General features: G+C 35.5%; 1 protein-coding gene across 1 annotated transcript in view; it reads left to right on the forward strand.

The window, feature by feature from the left end:
• IFT81 (intraflagellar transport 81) overlaps positions 1-15969 on the forward strand; it is a 96358-nt gene that overhangs the window by 12268 nt on the left and 68121 nt on the right. The window contains exons 6-10 of the mRNA XM_055550869.1: positions 2320-2385; positions 2700-2810; positions 3822-3906; positions 10706-10869; positions 12135-12230. Of these exons, the coding sequence (XP_055406844.1) occupies positions 2320-2385; positions 2700-2810; positions 3822-3906; positions 10706-10869; positions 12135-12230 (522 nt within the window). The remainder of the gene's footprint in view (positions 1-2319; positions 2386-2699; positions 2811-3821; positions 3907-10705; positions 10870-12134; positions 12231-15969) is intronic.

A 15969-nucleotide genomic window follows, 5' to 3' on the forward strand; every position in this document is an offset into this window, starting at 1 on the left:
ACCCCATGGACCAGAGCCTACCAGGCTCCTCTGTCCATGGGATTTCCCAAGCAAGAATACTTGAGTGGATTACCATGTCCTCTTCCTGGGGATCTTCCCAATCCACAAATCAAACCGAAGTCTCCTGAATTGGCAGGCAGATTCTTTACCACTGAACCACCAGGGAAGCCCGTATAGATCACTGCCATGGATTAAAAGTAATTATGTTTTGGGTCTTTATCTAATATGTATGTGTTTACAAACACACACACACACACACATATATATATAAAGTCTATGTCATAGAAGAAAGAAAAATAGAAGGAAAAAATCTAATTGTTAACATTTGTTGCACTATATCCTTTTGGATTTTGTGTGTGTGTGTGTGTGTGTATGTATGTATTTGGGATCACACTATACATAATTATTTGTATATTGTTTTTTTAATCATTGCATTGTGAATATAGTCCCATTGTTATCTCTATAATGTGATTTTCAATGAGTAAATAGTATTCTATGGTATGGATAGTTTTACAGTTTTTGGTGTTTTGTTTTCATAATTTGCTATTATAGATAATGCTATAATTATCTTCTACATAAATTTATTTTGGGCTATCTGTGATTATTTCCTTAGAATAAATTTCTAGAAGTAGAAAGCATATGAGGATTTTTATGTCTTTCTTGATGCATGTTATTTAGTGTTCTCCAAAAAATATTTTTGTACTCTCACCAGACATATAAGTTCTTTCTCTAGAAAATTGCTAATTCTCGCTTTCTTGAATTTTATATTTTTAGAAATAACATCTTTATCTTCTCAAACAAGAATCATTAGAAGTTGCTTCCTCAGGGAGGCCCTTCCCTGATTCTCTAGATGGATTAGTTCACCCCAATTCTTTTTGTTTTATAACACTCATTGTACTTACAATTATTTTAATGTCTGTCTTCCTAGACATTTTAAACTCTGTGAGGGCGAGGACCATATCTATATATCTTATTTACCACAATATCCCCAGTCCCCTGCATGTAGTAGGTCTCCAATAAGAGTTTACTGAATATATTAGAAATGAAAGATGAAGTCACATCTAATAGAAAAGAAAGACCTGTAAGTAGATACTTATCACAAAGTATGGAATAAGGGTGATAGATACCCATCTACTGTTCCTCCATTATGCCATGTGAGTAACCAGAAATGATAAAATAACCTAGAGTCTATGATTTTAATTTTATTAATTATTACCAGAGTGTTTTTGAATATATTGTTTGTAAGGAAATACGATTAAGCAAAAAATAGAAACTAATTCACTTAAAATCCCATGGTCTTGTGGTAACTTTTAATGCTATTTTAGTGAATATATGTAAATTTTTTTCTTGGTATTGTATTATATATAAATGTCATAGTCTGCTTTCAAGTAATGCCGTATCATGACTTCTTCTCATGTTATCCAACATTCTTCTGAATAATTTTTAGTAACTTTCATTGTGTTGTGCCATAATTCACTTAGTAGTCCTTAGACATTTGGGTCATTTCCAAATTTTAGATATAATTAGCATCTATGAGAATCCTTATAGATTCCCATGGGTAAAATTACTGATCCAGAAGGTATGCACATTTATTTTAAGACTTTTGAAATTATTCTTCAGTACAATACCACCAATAGTAACAGTCCCTGTTTCCCCAGATCCTGGCAATGCTGACCACCATGTGTATTTTTCCTTTCATTATTACTGTGAGAGTTAGCCTGTTAGTTTTTGGGGTTTAGCAAGGATTTCTTTGCTTGTTTTGTTTTCACTAGAAAATATTGTGGAGCTGGTGGAAATTTTTTTTTGAAATCTTTTATTTTTAGAAAGGGAATTGGTTAATTGACAAAACCAGACACAAATTTATATATTGAAAACACCATAGCCTTAAAAATAATTTTACTGGAAAACTGACAGAATATAAAGTTTGGTGTTTAACAGAGCACATGGGATGTCAGCAGCTGTTGTTCATGATTTTAGACCTGCACACTATCCATTATAAAAGATTTTTGAAAAATCGTGTGTCCATATTGGAATTAGAACACAAATGGGCTGGTTGGCAGCTTCACCTTACTATTTTATAACCTGTTGCTTTTCTAAATGAATACCAAGCTACCAAATAAATTACTCTGCATAAAGAACCCTGGAGAGGAAGGGCGGGTGGTAAATAGAAATGCACTTCTTCCAAAAGAGGATCTTTGTTTCTTACTGCTCTGGTTATAAGTGATGGAAGTGCTAAATGTGTAATCATATAAAAACCTTATCTGAATTCTACAGACAAAGAATATTTTTTCTTATAATGTCTTCTTGACTGCTTTTTAGGATATCAGTGCAATGGAGGAAGAAAAGGATCAGCTTATTAAGAGAGTTGAACGTTTGAAGAAAAGGGTAAGACAAGAATTAGCACTGTAAAACTTTGACCCTCAGTCCCAAGAACTTGCAAAGAATTAGAAATTGCAAGTAAAGATTAAGCAAGGCATAAGTGTACATCTGAAGAGGGAGTCAAATAATATGAACGGAAAGGGAATCTCCCTAGGCAGTAGCCCAAAGCTTTCAAGGACCTGGAGTCTGAAACTTTAGTGTCATCTCTAGGGAATGCTGTTTACCAAAAGGAAATGATAAGTGAATGTCTGAGTCACATGACATGCTAATGTCTCTCTTAAATCTGACAGTAACATATACTACTTATTCCCTTACTGTAGGTGGAGACAGTTCAGAATCATCAGAGGATGCTGAAAATAGCAAGGCAACTTCGAGTTGAGAAAGAGAGAGAAGAATTTCTTGCACAACAGAAACAGGAACAAAAAAATCAGGTACCCACATAAAAGTTTATATTGTCATGATGAAAGAAATAGTTCCTTCTGACATTCAGGTGTTAAGAGGAAGATTTTTAGAATTGAGGACATTCCTGTTTCCCTTTGTTAACATGATGAAATACTCTTTTTAAGAGTATTGCATGGTACCAACAGCAAAAACAAAACCATCTTTTGGGTTTCTATTCTTCATGCCTATCTATGCACTATCTTTTGGGCCGTACTTAACTCATGTTGTTCCAGCATTACAGAATATCCACTGTAATGTTAACCAGTAAGATTAACTGTTAATAGAACTTCTAGAATCTCTAAAGGGTGTCTTAAGATTCAGACTGTATGAGAATGTCTATTTTATTCTATGAATCATGGTATTTTTTATGTTTTACTCCAGTGGCAAATAAGCAAATCATGAAAAGACTCAAAATCACACATACTCCACATTTTTAGATTTTGCCTTAAAGAAAAAAATAATTTGGCCAAAAAGTATTTCTTTTATTTTATTAAAAATCTAGTGGACTTGTGTATTAGAATGATATTTCAAATCAGCTTCATTTCCTACTAAACGGGTAGTTTAGGTTTTTGGCTCTTCTGGAACTTGGCTTGGCATCATAATATTAGTGCAGTAAGCTGCATTTGCCCGTGCCCTGAATGGTTACTTAGCTTCACTTTCTGATTCTCAAACATCATTTCTGAGAATGTTAGCATTCCTTGGAATTAAGAAAACCATGTTTTAACAGAAAAGCCTAGTACAAATATTTCTTTAACATGCATTTTTCCTTGATCACCAAATTCAACAAATAACTAAAGAAAACATTTCCAAAAGCTTTTTAAGTTTTACTTGAAAATGTATTGAGCAAACCAGTTACATTTTTGGCTTAGCTTAGTAATTTCTTAGTTATTATTTATTTTCTTTATAAGAATTATGTAGAACTTGTATTTTTCATTGCTTGTCTATATAAATGGTAGGTTTCAGCAGAATAAGCAAGTAATAGATGTAATTGTATTTTAAAGCTCTTTCATGCAGTGCAGAGACTGCAAAGAATACAAAATCAACTGAAAAGTATGCGACATGCAGCAGCAGATGCAACACCTGAAAGTAAGTGGAAATTACTGTATGATATAGGTGATCATATTAGTGAGAATATTAGTTTAAATCAGTAGTCTTCCTTACTAATGGGAATTGATTATTCTCAAGCGATAGGTCAGCATTTTGGGGCATCATTTCCTAGCTAGTAAGTGACAGCCTGGTGAAGACACCCTTAAGTGTTCACCTAGGGTCTTTTAATTCCCTTTCAGTGTTTTGTCAGAGAGTGAAGGTAGTGGAAACCATGGTGGAGGGAGGCTCTCTGGTGTGTGAATGTATAAAATACTTAGAATGGATGCTATGAAAAAGTTGGACAGAAAAAGTGTAAATATCATTTTACAGCCAGGGCTATAAAGAAAAAGAATAAAATGCTAGAGCCTTAAAACTGAGTGCTTTTCATATTTTGGGTTGTGCCAATGAAATGGGTATCTCTGGCTCTGTTATCACATTAGCTTTACATGGATGGATGGCAGGAGAAGAAGGGGGCAACAGAGGATGAAATGGGTGTATGGCATCATCGACTTAACATGAGTTTGAGCAAACTCTGGGAGATAGTGAAGGACAGGGAAGCCTGGCGTGCCGCAGTCCATGAGGTTGCAAAGAGTTGGACATGACTGAGCGACTGAACAGCAATCCCAGATTATACCACCAAACCCATCCTAGGCATTTTAAAAACCATCCTAGGTTTTTGTTCATCAGAAGGGAGATGATGTAAACTGACAGAGCAGTAAAAAATTCTCATTTGTACTGGAGAAATATTTCAATGTAAATATCCAGCTCTTGGAGGATATTTTTTAAGTGTTCTAGGAAACATTCTACTCTAATATATAATACATAGAATGACTATAATAAAAAAGACAGTCAATAACAAGTGTTGACAAGGTTGTGAAGAAATTGGAACCTGCATTCAGTGCTGGTGGAAATGTAAAATGATTCATCTACTTTGGAAAACAGTTCGGCAGTTCCTCGAAATGTTAAACCTAGAGTTACCATGTGATTCAGCAGTTTTATTCCTGGATATCTACCCAAAAGAGTTGAAAACATATGTCCACACAAAAACTTGTACACACATGTTCATAGCAGCATTGTTCATAATGTTGTTCAGTTGCAAAGTCGTGTCCAGCTCTTTGCAGCTGTATGGATTGCAGCACGCAGGCTTCCCTGTCCTTCACTTTCTCCCGGAGTTTGCTCAAATTCATACCCATTGAATCAGTGATGCTATCTAACCATCTCATCCTCTGCTGCTCTTGCTTCTCCTCTTGCCTTCAATCTTTGCCAGCATCAGGGTCTTTTCATAATAGCCAAATATAAAAACAATACCAATGTCCCTAAACTGATGAATGAATAAACAAATTATAGCATAACCATACAATGGAATTTTATTCAACAATAAAAGGAATGAAGTATTGATACATGCTACAATATGGATGAACTCTCAAATCATCCTAAGTGAAACAAAGACAACTTATTATGTGATCCCATTTGTATGAAATTTCCAGAATAAGCAAATACATAGAGACAGAAATCAATGATGAGTGCCTAGGGCTGGGGAATTATAGGCGAGGACAACTGTGTTGGTTGGTGGGTGGGTGACGGGGGGATAGGAGACTGCTAGTGGGTATAGAGGCTTCTTTTGAAACCTGATTGAAATGGTGTAAAATTGATTGTAGTAGTCATACAATTCTGTGAATATACTAAAAGCCATTGAACCGTATGCTTTAAGTAGATGAATTTTATGGCTATATGGTAAGTTATATCTCAATAAATCTGTTAAAGAGATAATACAGTACTTCCTTGATTCTAGACACATGATCTTTAACATTTTAATTGTTTTTGCAGTTGGGGTATATCTTGCACTTTATGTATACATTTCACAAAGTATTTGTTAATTTAGTTGATGTCTTATAATTAATAGCATCTTAAAATCAAAGAAATATGGCACATGTAATTGATATGTAAGAAACCACTATAGTATTCCCCATAAAATATATGGTTAATACATGTTAATTAATGACTTTCCATAGAATCTCTTGGGCTTCCCTGGTAGCTCAGATGGTAAAGAATCTGCCTGTAATGCAGGAGTTTGGATCCCTGGATCCCTGGATCAGGAAGATCACCTGGAGAAGGCAGTGGCTACCCACTCCAATATTATTGTCTGGAGAATTCCATGGACAGAGGAGCCTGGTAGGCTACAGTCCATGGGGTTGCAAAGAGTCAGACATGACTGAGTTGTTTAACCATATGAAATCTCTCACTCCTCTCAGTCATAAATTCAGATTCAAGCAATACCAGGAAGTTGCTGTGCATGAAGTTGTTGGCATCATTTGATTCTTTATTCACTAGGTTTTCACTTTTTAGGAGAATGTTAGGACAAAAGAAAATAATTTTTAGTGCTTTTTTACTCCTTAGTACAATATACAGTATAACTTTTTAGTATATGTTCTCTGGATTTGATGTAGGTTCCTTCACATCTTTAGTGTAAAAAATTAAGATAAATCTTCAACAGAAATTCATTAAATGATGCACATTTAAAAATGTATGGCAAAACCAATACAATATTGTAAGGTAAATAAATAAATAAATAAAATAAAATAATCTGTTTAAAAAAATGAATATCAACAAAAAATTTGTTTGCATAGGTCTATCTTTGCTAAGAAATTTTTAGAACTTATCATTAATAGTGAATTTTTGAAAATGAAAGCAATGTGTAGAAGAATTGAAAGATTTAGTAAGCATAAAAATAACTTATTGATCAGCACAGTTTACTACAATTTAAAATGTTAGCTTGAACATGTGTTTCTTCAGTGTCTGTTATCCTCAATTTTATTAGGTTAAATATTTCATGCTATTATGGTTTAATTCTGGTAACTAAGAATATCCAAAGGTATTTATAGTGTTAGTAATATTTCATTTTTTATTTGAGCAGATACACTTTATTTTGCTTTGGCTTTATAGACTAAATTGAATTTTGAGGGCAGGAAATACATATTTAGTAATAAAATGGACAAATAAAATTTGTTCTCTTTGGGGCATCTCTTGAGATGGTTTAGTAGATTCTGCTAAATAATAAAATCAATTGTATTGCTAAGTAGTGATAGAAATAATTGGCTCAGAACCAGTTCATTAATTCAGTGTTTATTGAACATCTGCTCCATGTCCGGTACTGTGCTAAGTACTGGGAATAGAAAGGAAAGCTATTTCTATTAAAGTGCTCACAGGCTAATGGTGAAATGACAAGCAGTAGACAGTGATAATGCAGCATGACAAATAAACTGATGGAGCCAGCTTCGATGAAAACAAAGAGGTAAAGAACACCAAACTCCAGCACGTCTGTTAGTTGCTCAGTCATGCCGACTCTTTGCAACCCCATGGACTGTTACCTGCCAGGCTCCTCTGTTCATGGAATTCTCTGAACAAGAATACTGGAGTGGGTTGCCATGCCCTCCTCCAGGGAATCTTCCCAACCCAGGGATTGAACCTGGGTCTCCTGCATTGTGGGCAGATTCTTTACCGTCTGAGCTGCTCTCACACAGAGTCAAATGGCTTCCTGAAGGTGTGGTGATTGAGTAACTTAATGCTGCAGAGGTGGAGGAATGGAAGACATTCCATGCTAAAGCACAGTGACTGAAACAACAATGCTGTGGGCTGAGCAGATGATGGAGAAAGTAGAGATAAAAGGCCAGGCTTATTCTGACTGCTTGTCTTTGAAAAGAAGGCAAGGGAGGGAGTGTGGGAATGATTGAGAAATCTATGCATAGATTGAGGGACGGTAGTCGTGTAGTGGTGTTTACATTACTGAAGAGTCAGTCAGACCAAGGAAGATGTGAAGATTTGGGAGGAAAAGGTGAGAACTGGTAGCAACCTTTCCTGTGTGCTCCCATTGTATCCCAGGTATTTCATTGAATGTTCTACAGCAGTTACCATAACATGTTAATTGTTGGCATACCTGACTGAGTCAGCTAAACTCTGGGCTAGTCACGAAGTCATAATTATTCTATTTTCAGGCCTTAGCACACAGATTTGCACAGTAAGCATTTATTAAATAATCTGTTAAATAGTTGGGAGGAGGAAGTAGAGACCCTAACCCTGCATAGGAAGGAAATTATCTTTTCCACAGGTAGGAGGGGAATCAAAGAAGAAAGAACTGCTAAAAATATTGAAATAAGGTATTATTTGTGCAATATGTGTTTTTAGTGGGTTGACAGGGAATGGGGAGCAGGAAGTTCAGTCCCTGCTTTGTTGACATTGTTCTGGGAAGCAGAGTCTTAAGGATTATATTCAGCAGACTAGGAAAAGAGTAAATTAAACAGATGTTCAATTGCTTCAGGTATTTAGTTTAATAAGGTCCATCTAAATATTTTAGTAACAAAAAATGGCTTACAAAAAAATTCTATTTGCTTAAATAACATGAAAGTATTTTTAGTGTCACAGTGTAATTTGTATTTTTTCTGACTAATAGCCATATTATAAAACATTCACTGAAGTTAATTAATCTTTATATTCTACATATTCCTGAGATTTGTTATATAAAAGAAGCTTCTTATTCAGTTGTAAAAGGATCAGCAAGATGTTTTCAGAGGGTTTTTAATCACAATGTTTGCTAAGATCTTAGTGACCTTATATTTATCTCATCAGCATGTTTTTATCGAACTTTTTGTTTTGTATTGGGGTATAGTCAATTAACAATGTTGTGGTAGTTTCAGGTGAACAGTGAGGGGACTCAGCCATACATATACATGTTCACCAGGATTTTGAAAGATAATTTTTTTAAAACTGCTTAGAAATATGCCCACTTTTCAAAGTATAAGTTAAAATTTTTAAGAGAAGGATTTAATATGTGACAGAAACTGTTTTTATGTTGACCTTATCTCAGCTTTACTGAGGTTAAATGGATATATCAGATCAGATCAGTCGCTCAGTCGTGTCTGACTCTGCGACCCCATGAATCACAGCACGCCAGGCCTCCCTGTCCATCACCAACTCCCGGAGTTCACTCAGACTCAAGTCCATCGAGTCAGTGATGCCATCCAGCCATCTCATCCTCTGTCGTCCCCTTCTCCTCCTGCCCCCAGTCCCTCCAAGCATCAGAGTCTTTTCCAGTGAGTCAACTCTTCGCATGAGGTGGCCAAAGTACTGGAATTTCAGCTTTAGCATCATTCCTTCCAAAGAAATCCCAGGGCTGATCTCCTTCAGAGTGGACTGGTTGGATCTCCTTGCAGTCCAAGGGACTCTCAAGAGTCTTCTCCAACACCACAGTTCAAAAGCATCAATTCTTCGGCGCTCAGCCTTCTTCACAGTCCAACTCTCACATCAACTGCAAATGTTTAGAGTATACACTTGTTAAGTATTGACATATGTGTACCCTGATGAAACTATCATCTTAATCAAAATATAAATATTGCTATATCCATCACTGTAAAACGTTTCCTTTGTAATGTCTCATTCCTGTCCCTCTCACCCTCCTCAGACAACCATTGACCTGCTTTCTGTTACTATAGATTAGTTTGTATTTTCTAGAATTAGGAACTTTTTTAAACAGGCAAAATAATATTTAAGAATTTAAAATCTTTTAAAAACATTTTAGACTTTATTTCTTGCATCTCTGGATTATAGGCGGTATGTTTTAAGAACTTGAAGATGGAAAAACTGGTCATCTAACACCCAAAGAAGCCAGGGTTTAGAGTTAATTGGAAACCATATAGGAATGATTGCCTAATTATAGTGATTCATGAAACACTCTCTTCCCTTCCATTCCCCAGTCCCTAAAAAAAGAGATGGGAAATTGTAGGGATGAATGGAAAACTCATGAATTTGCCATTAATAAATTTTTACCCATTAATACATGGTTAGCTCAGGAAAACTAAAAATAATTTTAAGGCTTTGATCCAAATTTATTATGCAATCTACGTACGTAGATTACTTAAACCGGAAATCCAGTGTTTTAAAAAGTCAAGCCAGAATTTGTAGATGTGTAATGGAAAGATCTGAAATAAACTTTTTAAAGCTCTTGAGGCTGGGAATTTATAACAAAATCATTATTCACTGAAAATCTGTGTATGTGTACAATTGTGCTCTCTGCCAGAATAAGAAAACTATCAAATCTTAAAAATATAATTTGTCACTTAACTGTAAACTTAATACTTTGTAAAATCAAAACTACCAAATGTGGAAAGCTGAAAATGTTTATGAATGTAGATAATTTCTCTTTTTCAGAATTTAACTTGTACCTTTAATAATGTCTTCATTAGTTTAAACCTAAAAATTACAATATATTATTACTGTTATTATTACTGAAGTATTAGAATAGAAATATAAATTGCATAAGTACTGCAAAAGAAGAAGAATAAATGACTACTTACAGAGGAAGTAAACTGGATTAGATTTCATTTGTGTTGTCATTTGGTTCATGGGTTCCTTAAATACATAGAAGACAAAATAGGATCCAGCACTATATTTGGCTCTGTAAATGTTATTTTTGCATAATGTGGAGTATAAAAGAATTAGATGGTAATTTGGGAATATCATAATATTACTTTTTCTGTAATTTAAATATTCTTCTATGTAAATTGTCCTTTATTATCATTCTGATTAACCTCAAAAAGTTTCAGTGGCCAATCCTTTATTGTTCTGTAATGGCAGCCCACTGCAGTATTCTTGCCTGGAAAATTCCTTGGACAGAGGAACCTGTGGGCTACAGTCCGTGGGGTCACAGAATCAGACCTACTGTCTCCAGGTTTTATGTTTTAAAATACAGAAAGCATCACTGTACCTACTCTGTTGGGCTGAATAATCACTTATTTAATTTTCATAGGTTTAATGAAGAGGCTAGAGGAGGAGATAAAGTTTAATTCATATATGGTAACTGAAAAATTTCCTAAAGAATTAGAGAACAAGAAAAAAGAATTACATTTTTTACAAAAAGTGGTTTCAGAGCCTGCTATGGGCCATTCTGATCTTCTTGAACTTGAATCTAAAGTAAGTAACAATCACCTTTTTTTTATAAGCTCCCAATTTTATCTCATCTCCAGTCCCATGAAAATTATGTGAACTGCTTCTATAGTGTTCTGTTCTTGACTCTGAAATTAACCTGTGCTAAGAGTTGACAGCTCTTATAAGGAATTGTTCTTTATGTGAAATTATAACACATTATGTTGTTTCTTAATCCACAACTGATTAGGAAACTGGGTAACTTGGAGAAATAAATTAATGCATATGGTTGACTCATAGGTTTATATGTTTATAATATAATCATTTAGATGACAAATTTTAAAAAATATTTTAAATGATTACTTTTTATTTCCAAAAATAATATAGCAATTTTGTACTTAAAGCTAATGTTTTTTATTAGCTTTTTATGCCTGCTTTGGAATTATTAAACTTTCTTGTAATGTTCATTGAAACCTAATATCATAGCATTTTTGTTTCTTAAAAATAAAATACTAATCAAGTGTTTATTTATTTAAATAATAATTAAATATCATGAAAATTGATTGAAGGATTTTGACATTAATAGGCTTAATAGCCACTGCAATTAAATAGATAATTCTTTTAATTTATGTATAGAAATTAGTTGTCCAACTCAGATTTGGCTTAAATTTAATATCATAGGATTAGCAGGAAAATTCTAGTCTTTTCAAAGGATAGTTATACTGAAAGTCATATAATTAAAAAAAAAACTTATAGGACTATATGCTTCTATTGCCTTTATTCAGTTTTATTACATTTGAGAAAAGTTTAGATTAATGAATGGGATAAATGACAGCTGTTACAGAATCACAGATCATTCATTCAAACAGAAAGCGTTTTTAGATGTCATTCAAGTCAACTCTCAGCTGGATTCGTAAATTCCTTGTACTAAATCCCTGGGTAATGTTAGTCCAGATCTGTTTAATCACTTAATTACTTGAAAAGTCACAGCCTAGGTGAAGGGATAACTTCAGATTTTTAGAAATTGTCTTTAAAAATAATTTAAATACTTCATGTAGAATAGGATAATTTAGACATGGATGGTTAAATCCATGTAACTAATCCAATTCTGTAAATACGTAGCATGAACCATGAAATGCAGATTGTCTCAAAGTAATTGTAACAGCCCATCAATGGTATTAATAGGACTGATCCTCCTATCAAAATCACTGATAATAACAACTGTCAATTCAAAGCTTTGTTTGACCAGATGTCCCTTAATTTAGGTAATCATAGCCATAGTTTTAACCTTTTTTATTTTCATACTGTTTTAGATAAATGAAATAAACACACAGATCAATCAGCTGATTGAAAAGAAAATGATGAGAAATGAACCAATTGAAGGCAAACTGTCACTATATAGGCAACAGGTAAGACCTCTCTTTTTGACTCACAAACCCATGTCTCCTGCATTGCAGGCGGATTCTTTATTGTCTGAGCTACCAGGGAAGCCCAACAACACACTTAAGTGAAGTGAAGTCGCTCAGTCGTGTCTGATTCTTAGTGACTCCATGGACTGTAGCCTACCAGGCTTCTCCGTCCATGGGATTCTCCAGGCAAGAATACTGGAGTGGGTTACCAGTTCCTTCTCCAAGGAATCTTCACGACCCAGGGATTGAACCCGGGTCTCCCGCATTGGAGGCAGACACTTTAACCTCTGAGCCACCAGGGAAGCTAATACACATAAGACCACTCTTTTTGGCTCACATACTTTGATCTGTAATCTTGTTGGTGAATATCTTCATAAACACCATGGTCTGTGTTATCTATAGTCTTAAAGTGAGAAGGAAGTAAAGAATAAATGTTCTTCTGTCATTGTTAATCTCCAGATTAAATCAGAAAATTTCTGGAAAAGCCACAAAGATGCATGTTCAAGTCTGAAATCTGATATATCTGATAATGCTCAGCTTCCTCAGTTCAGTTCAGTTCAGTCGCTCAGTCGTGTCCGACTCTTTGCAACCCCATGAATTGCAGCACACCAGGCCTCCCTGTCCATCACCAACTCCTGGAGTTCACTCAGACCCATGCCCATCGAGTCAGTGATGACATCCAGCCATCTCATCCTCTGTTGTCCCCTTCTCCTCCTGCCCCCAACCCTTTCCAGCATCAGAGTCTTTTCCAATGAGTCAACTCTTGAGTCAACAGTACTTTGGCCATGCATGAGGTGGCCAAAGTACTGGAGTTTCAGCTTTAGCATCAGTCCTTCCAAAGAAATCCCAGGGCTGATCTCCTTCAGAATAGACTGGTTGGATCTCCTTGCAGTCCAAGGGACTCTCAAGAGTCTTCTCCAACACCACAGTTCAAAAGCATCAATTCTTCGGCGCTCAGCCTAGCATTCTTCACAGTCCAACTCTCACATCCATACATGACCACTGGAAAAACCATAGCCTTGACTAGACGGACCTTTGTTGGCACAGTAATGTCTCTGCTTTTGAATATACTATCTAGGTTGGTCATAACTTTCCTTCCAAGGAGTAAGCGTCTTTTAATTTCATGGCTGCAGTCACCATCTGCAGTGATTTTGGAGCCCCCCAAAATAAAGTCTGACACTGTTTCCACTGCTTCCCCATCTATTTCCCATGAAGTGATGGGACCAGATGCCATAATCTTAGTTTTCTGAATGTTGAGCTTTAAGCCAACTTTTTCACTCTCCTCTTTCACCTTCATCAAGAGGCCCTTTAGTTCCTCTTCACTTTCTGCCATAAGGGTGGTGTCATCTGCATATCTGAGGTTATTGAAATTTCTCCCTGCAATCTTGATTCCAGCTTGTGCTTCTTCCAGCCCAGCGTTTCTCATGATGTACTCTACATAGAAGTTAAATAAGCAGGGTGAGAATATACAGCCTTGACGTACTCCTTTTCCTATTTGGAACCAGTCTGTTGTTCCATGTCCAGTTCTAACTGTTGCTTCCTGACCTGCATACAAATTTCTCAAGAGGCAGGTCAGGTGGTCTGATATTCCCATCTCTTTCAGAATTTTCCACAGTTTATTGTGATCCACACAGTCAAAGGCTTTGACATAGTCAATAAAGCAGAAATAGATGTTTTTCTGGAACTCTCTTGCTTTTTCGATGATCCAGCGGATGTTCGCAATTTGATCTCTGGTTCCTCTGCCTTTTCTAAAACCAGCTTGAACATCTGGAAGTTCACGGTTCACGTATTGCTGAAGCCTGGCTTGGAGAATTTTGAGCATTACTTTACTAGCGTGTGAGATGAGTGCAATTGTGCGGTAGTTTGAGCATTCTTTGGCATTGCCTTTCTTTGGGATTGGAATGACAACTGACCTTTTCCAGTCCTGTGGCCACTGCTGAGGTTTCCAAATTTGCTGGCATATTGAGTGCAGCACTTTCACAGCATCATCTTTCAGGGTTTGAAATAGCTCAACTGGAATTCCATCACCTCCACTAGCTTTGTTCGTAGTGATGCTTTCTAAGGCCCACTTGACTTCACATTCCAGGATGTCTGGTTCTAGGTGAGTGATCACACCATCGTGATTATCTGGGTCGTGAAGATCTTTTTTGTCAGCTACCTCAGTATCTGCCAACTGTGGTGAGAGCTCTTTGTGTTTATATCTGTGAGTGTGAAATTTGAGTTTTTTATGTGAATGCTTACCTCAAGTGATAGAAATAAATATTTAAAATCTTTAATGAACTAAAGTCAAAGTGTTAGCAGCTCAGTCGTTCGTGTCTGACTCAGTGATCCCATGGACTGTAGCCCACCAGGCTCCTCTGTCCATGGAATTCTCCAAGCAAGAATATTGGAGTGAGTAGCCATGCCCTTCTCCAGGGATCTTCCCAATCCAGGGATTGAACCTAGGTGTCTCCTACAATGTAGGCAGATTCTTTACTGCTTGAGCCAGAAGGGAAGTCCTAATGAACTAAAGGCAATATACTTTTTCAGGTTTAAAGTTAGCTTGAAATAATACAGAATAAATTAAATGTTAGGGCTAAGAGATTTATCATTTTATACAGAAGTATTAAATCATGAGGATGTATATGTTGTTACGTATTGCTAGACAGAAGATTCAAATGACAGCTAATTTGAAAATACTGAGCTACATAACAAAGCATTATTCAAGGATGCTAGAATTTTTGGAAAACCTTTTTATAATGGAAAAATTTGATCATATACAAAGGTAGAGAAAATAGTCTAAATAAATCCTTGTGTGTCCTTCAGCTATAGCTATCATGGCCATTCTTATTCCATCTATAGCCCCCAGCCACATCTGGATTATTTGAAGTAAATCTAAGGTTTCATATTATTTCACATGTAAATATTTCAGAATGTATCTCTAAAAAATAAAAGCTTTTAAAAAGCTTAACAACATACCATATTTAAAATTTTTAATAATTCCTTAATACTGGCAGATATCCAGTCCATGTTCAGATTTCCTGATCTCTTTTTCTTTTTTTAGTTGCTTTATTTTAAGTAGGATCCATACAGGGTTTATACATTGCATTTGTTTGATGTTTAAATCTCTCTTAATCTATAGACTCTCTTCCTTACTTATTTATGCATTTATTTAATAATTTTTTTGTAATTTTTTATTGAAGAAATTTACTTTTCCTATAGCATTTCCCATAGTTGATGTTTTGCTGATTGCAACTGAATGGTGTCCTTTTAAAATGTTCCTCTGTGTCCTGTATTTCCTATATATTAGAACTAGAAACTTGAACAGGTTGTTTTTTTTTTAAGAATACTTTCTAGTTGGTATTTTGCCATTCCCTGGAGTATAGAGGAGTTGAAGTTAGGCCAGCTTCTTTTTTATCTTTACTTTGCTGTCAGACAGGACTATTCTGACCAATATTTGTTTATAGAAAAGCAGTCTTGCTCAATTATTTATGGCAAGCAGTCTTTTTGATATAGCTTCTCTGAATAAGACTAAATTCCACGATATTCATTCCTGCTGAGTAGATGGCCTTATATCAGAGCAGAGAAGCACGGCTCATGATTAGAATAAGACATCGGCTCCTCAGAGAACAACTTTAGAGTGAAAGAAATATGTAGAGGAGTATATAAAGCTCTATCCAGAAAATATTGGGTAATTATTATGACTCTTTTCCAAGCACTCTTTCGCTGACTGCTTAGAGGATGTTTGTCCTGCAGGATA

This window comes from Bubalus kerabau, chromosome 16 (genome assembly GCF_029407905.1).
Source record: "Bubalus kerabau isolate K-KA32 ecotype Philippines breed swamp buffalo chromosome 16, PCC_UOA_SB_1v2, whole genome shotgun sequence".
NCBI lineage: Eukaryota > Metazoa > Chordata > Mammalia > Artiodactyla > Bovidae > Bubalus > Bubalus kerabau.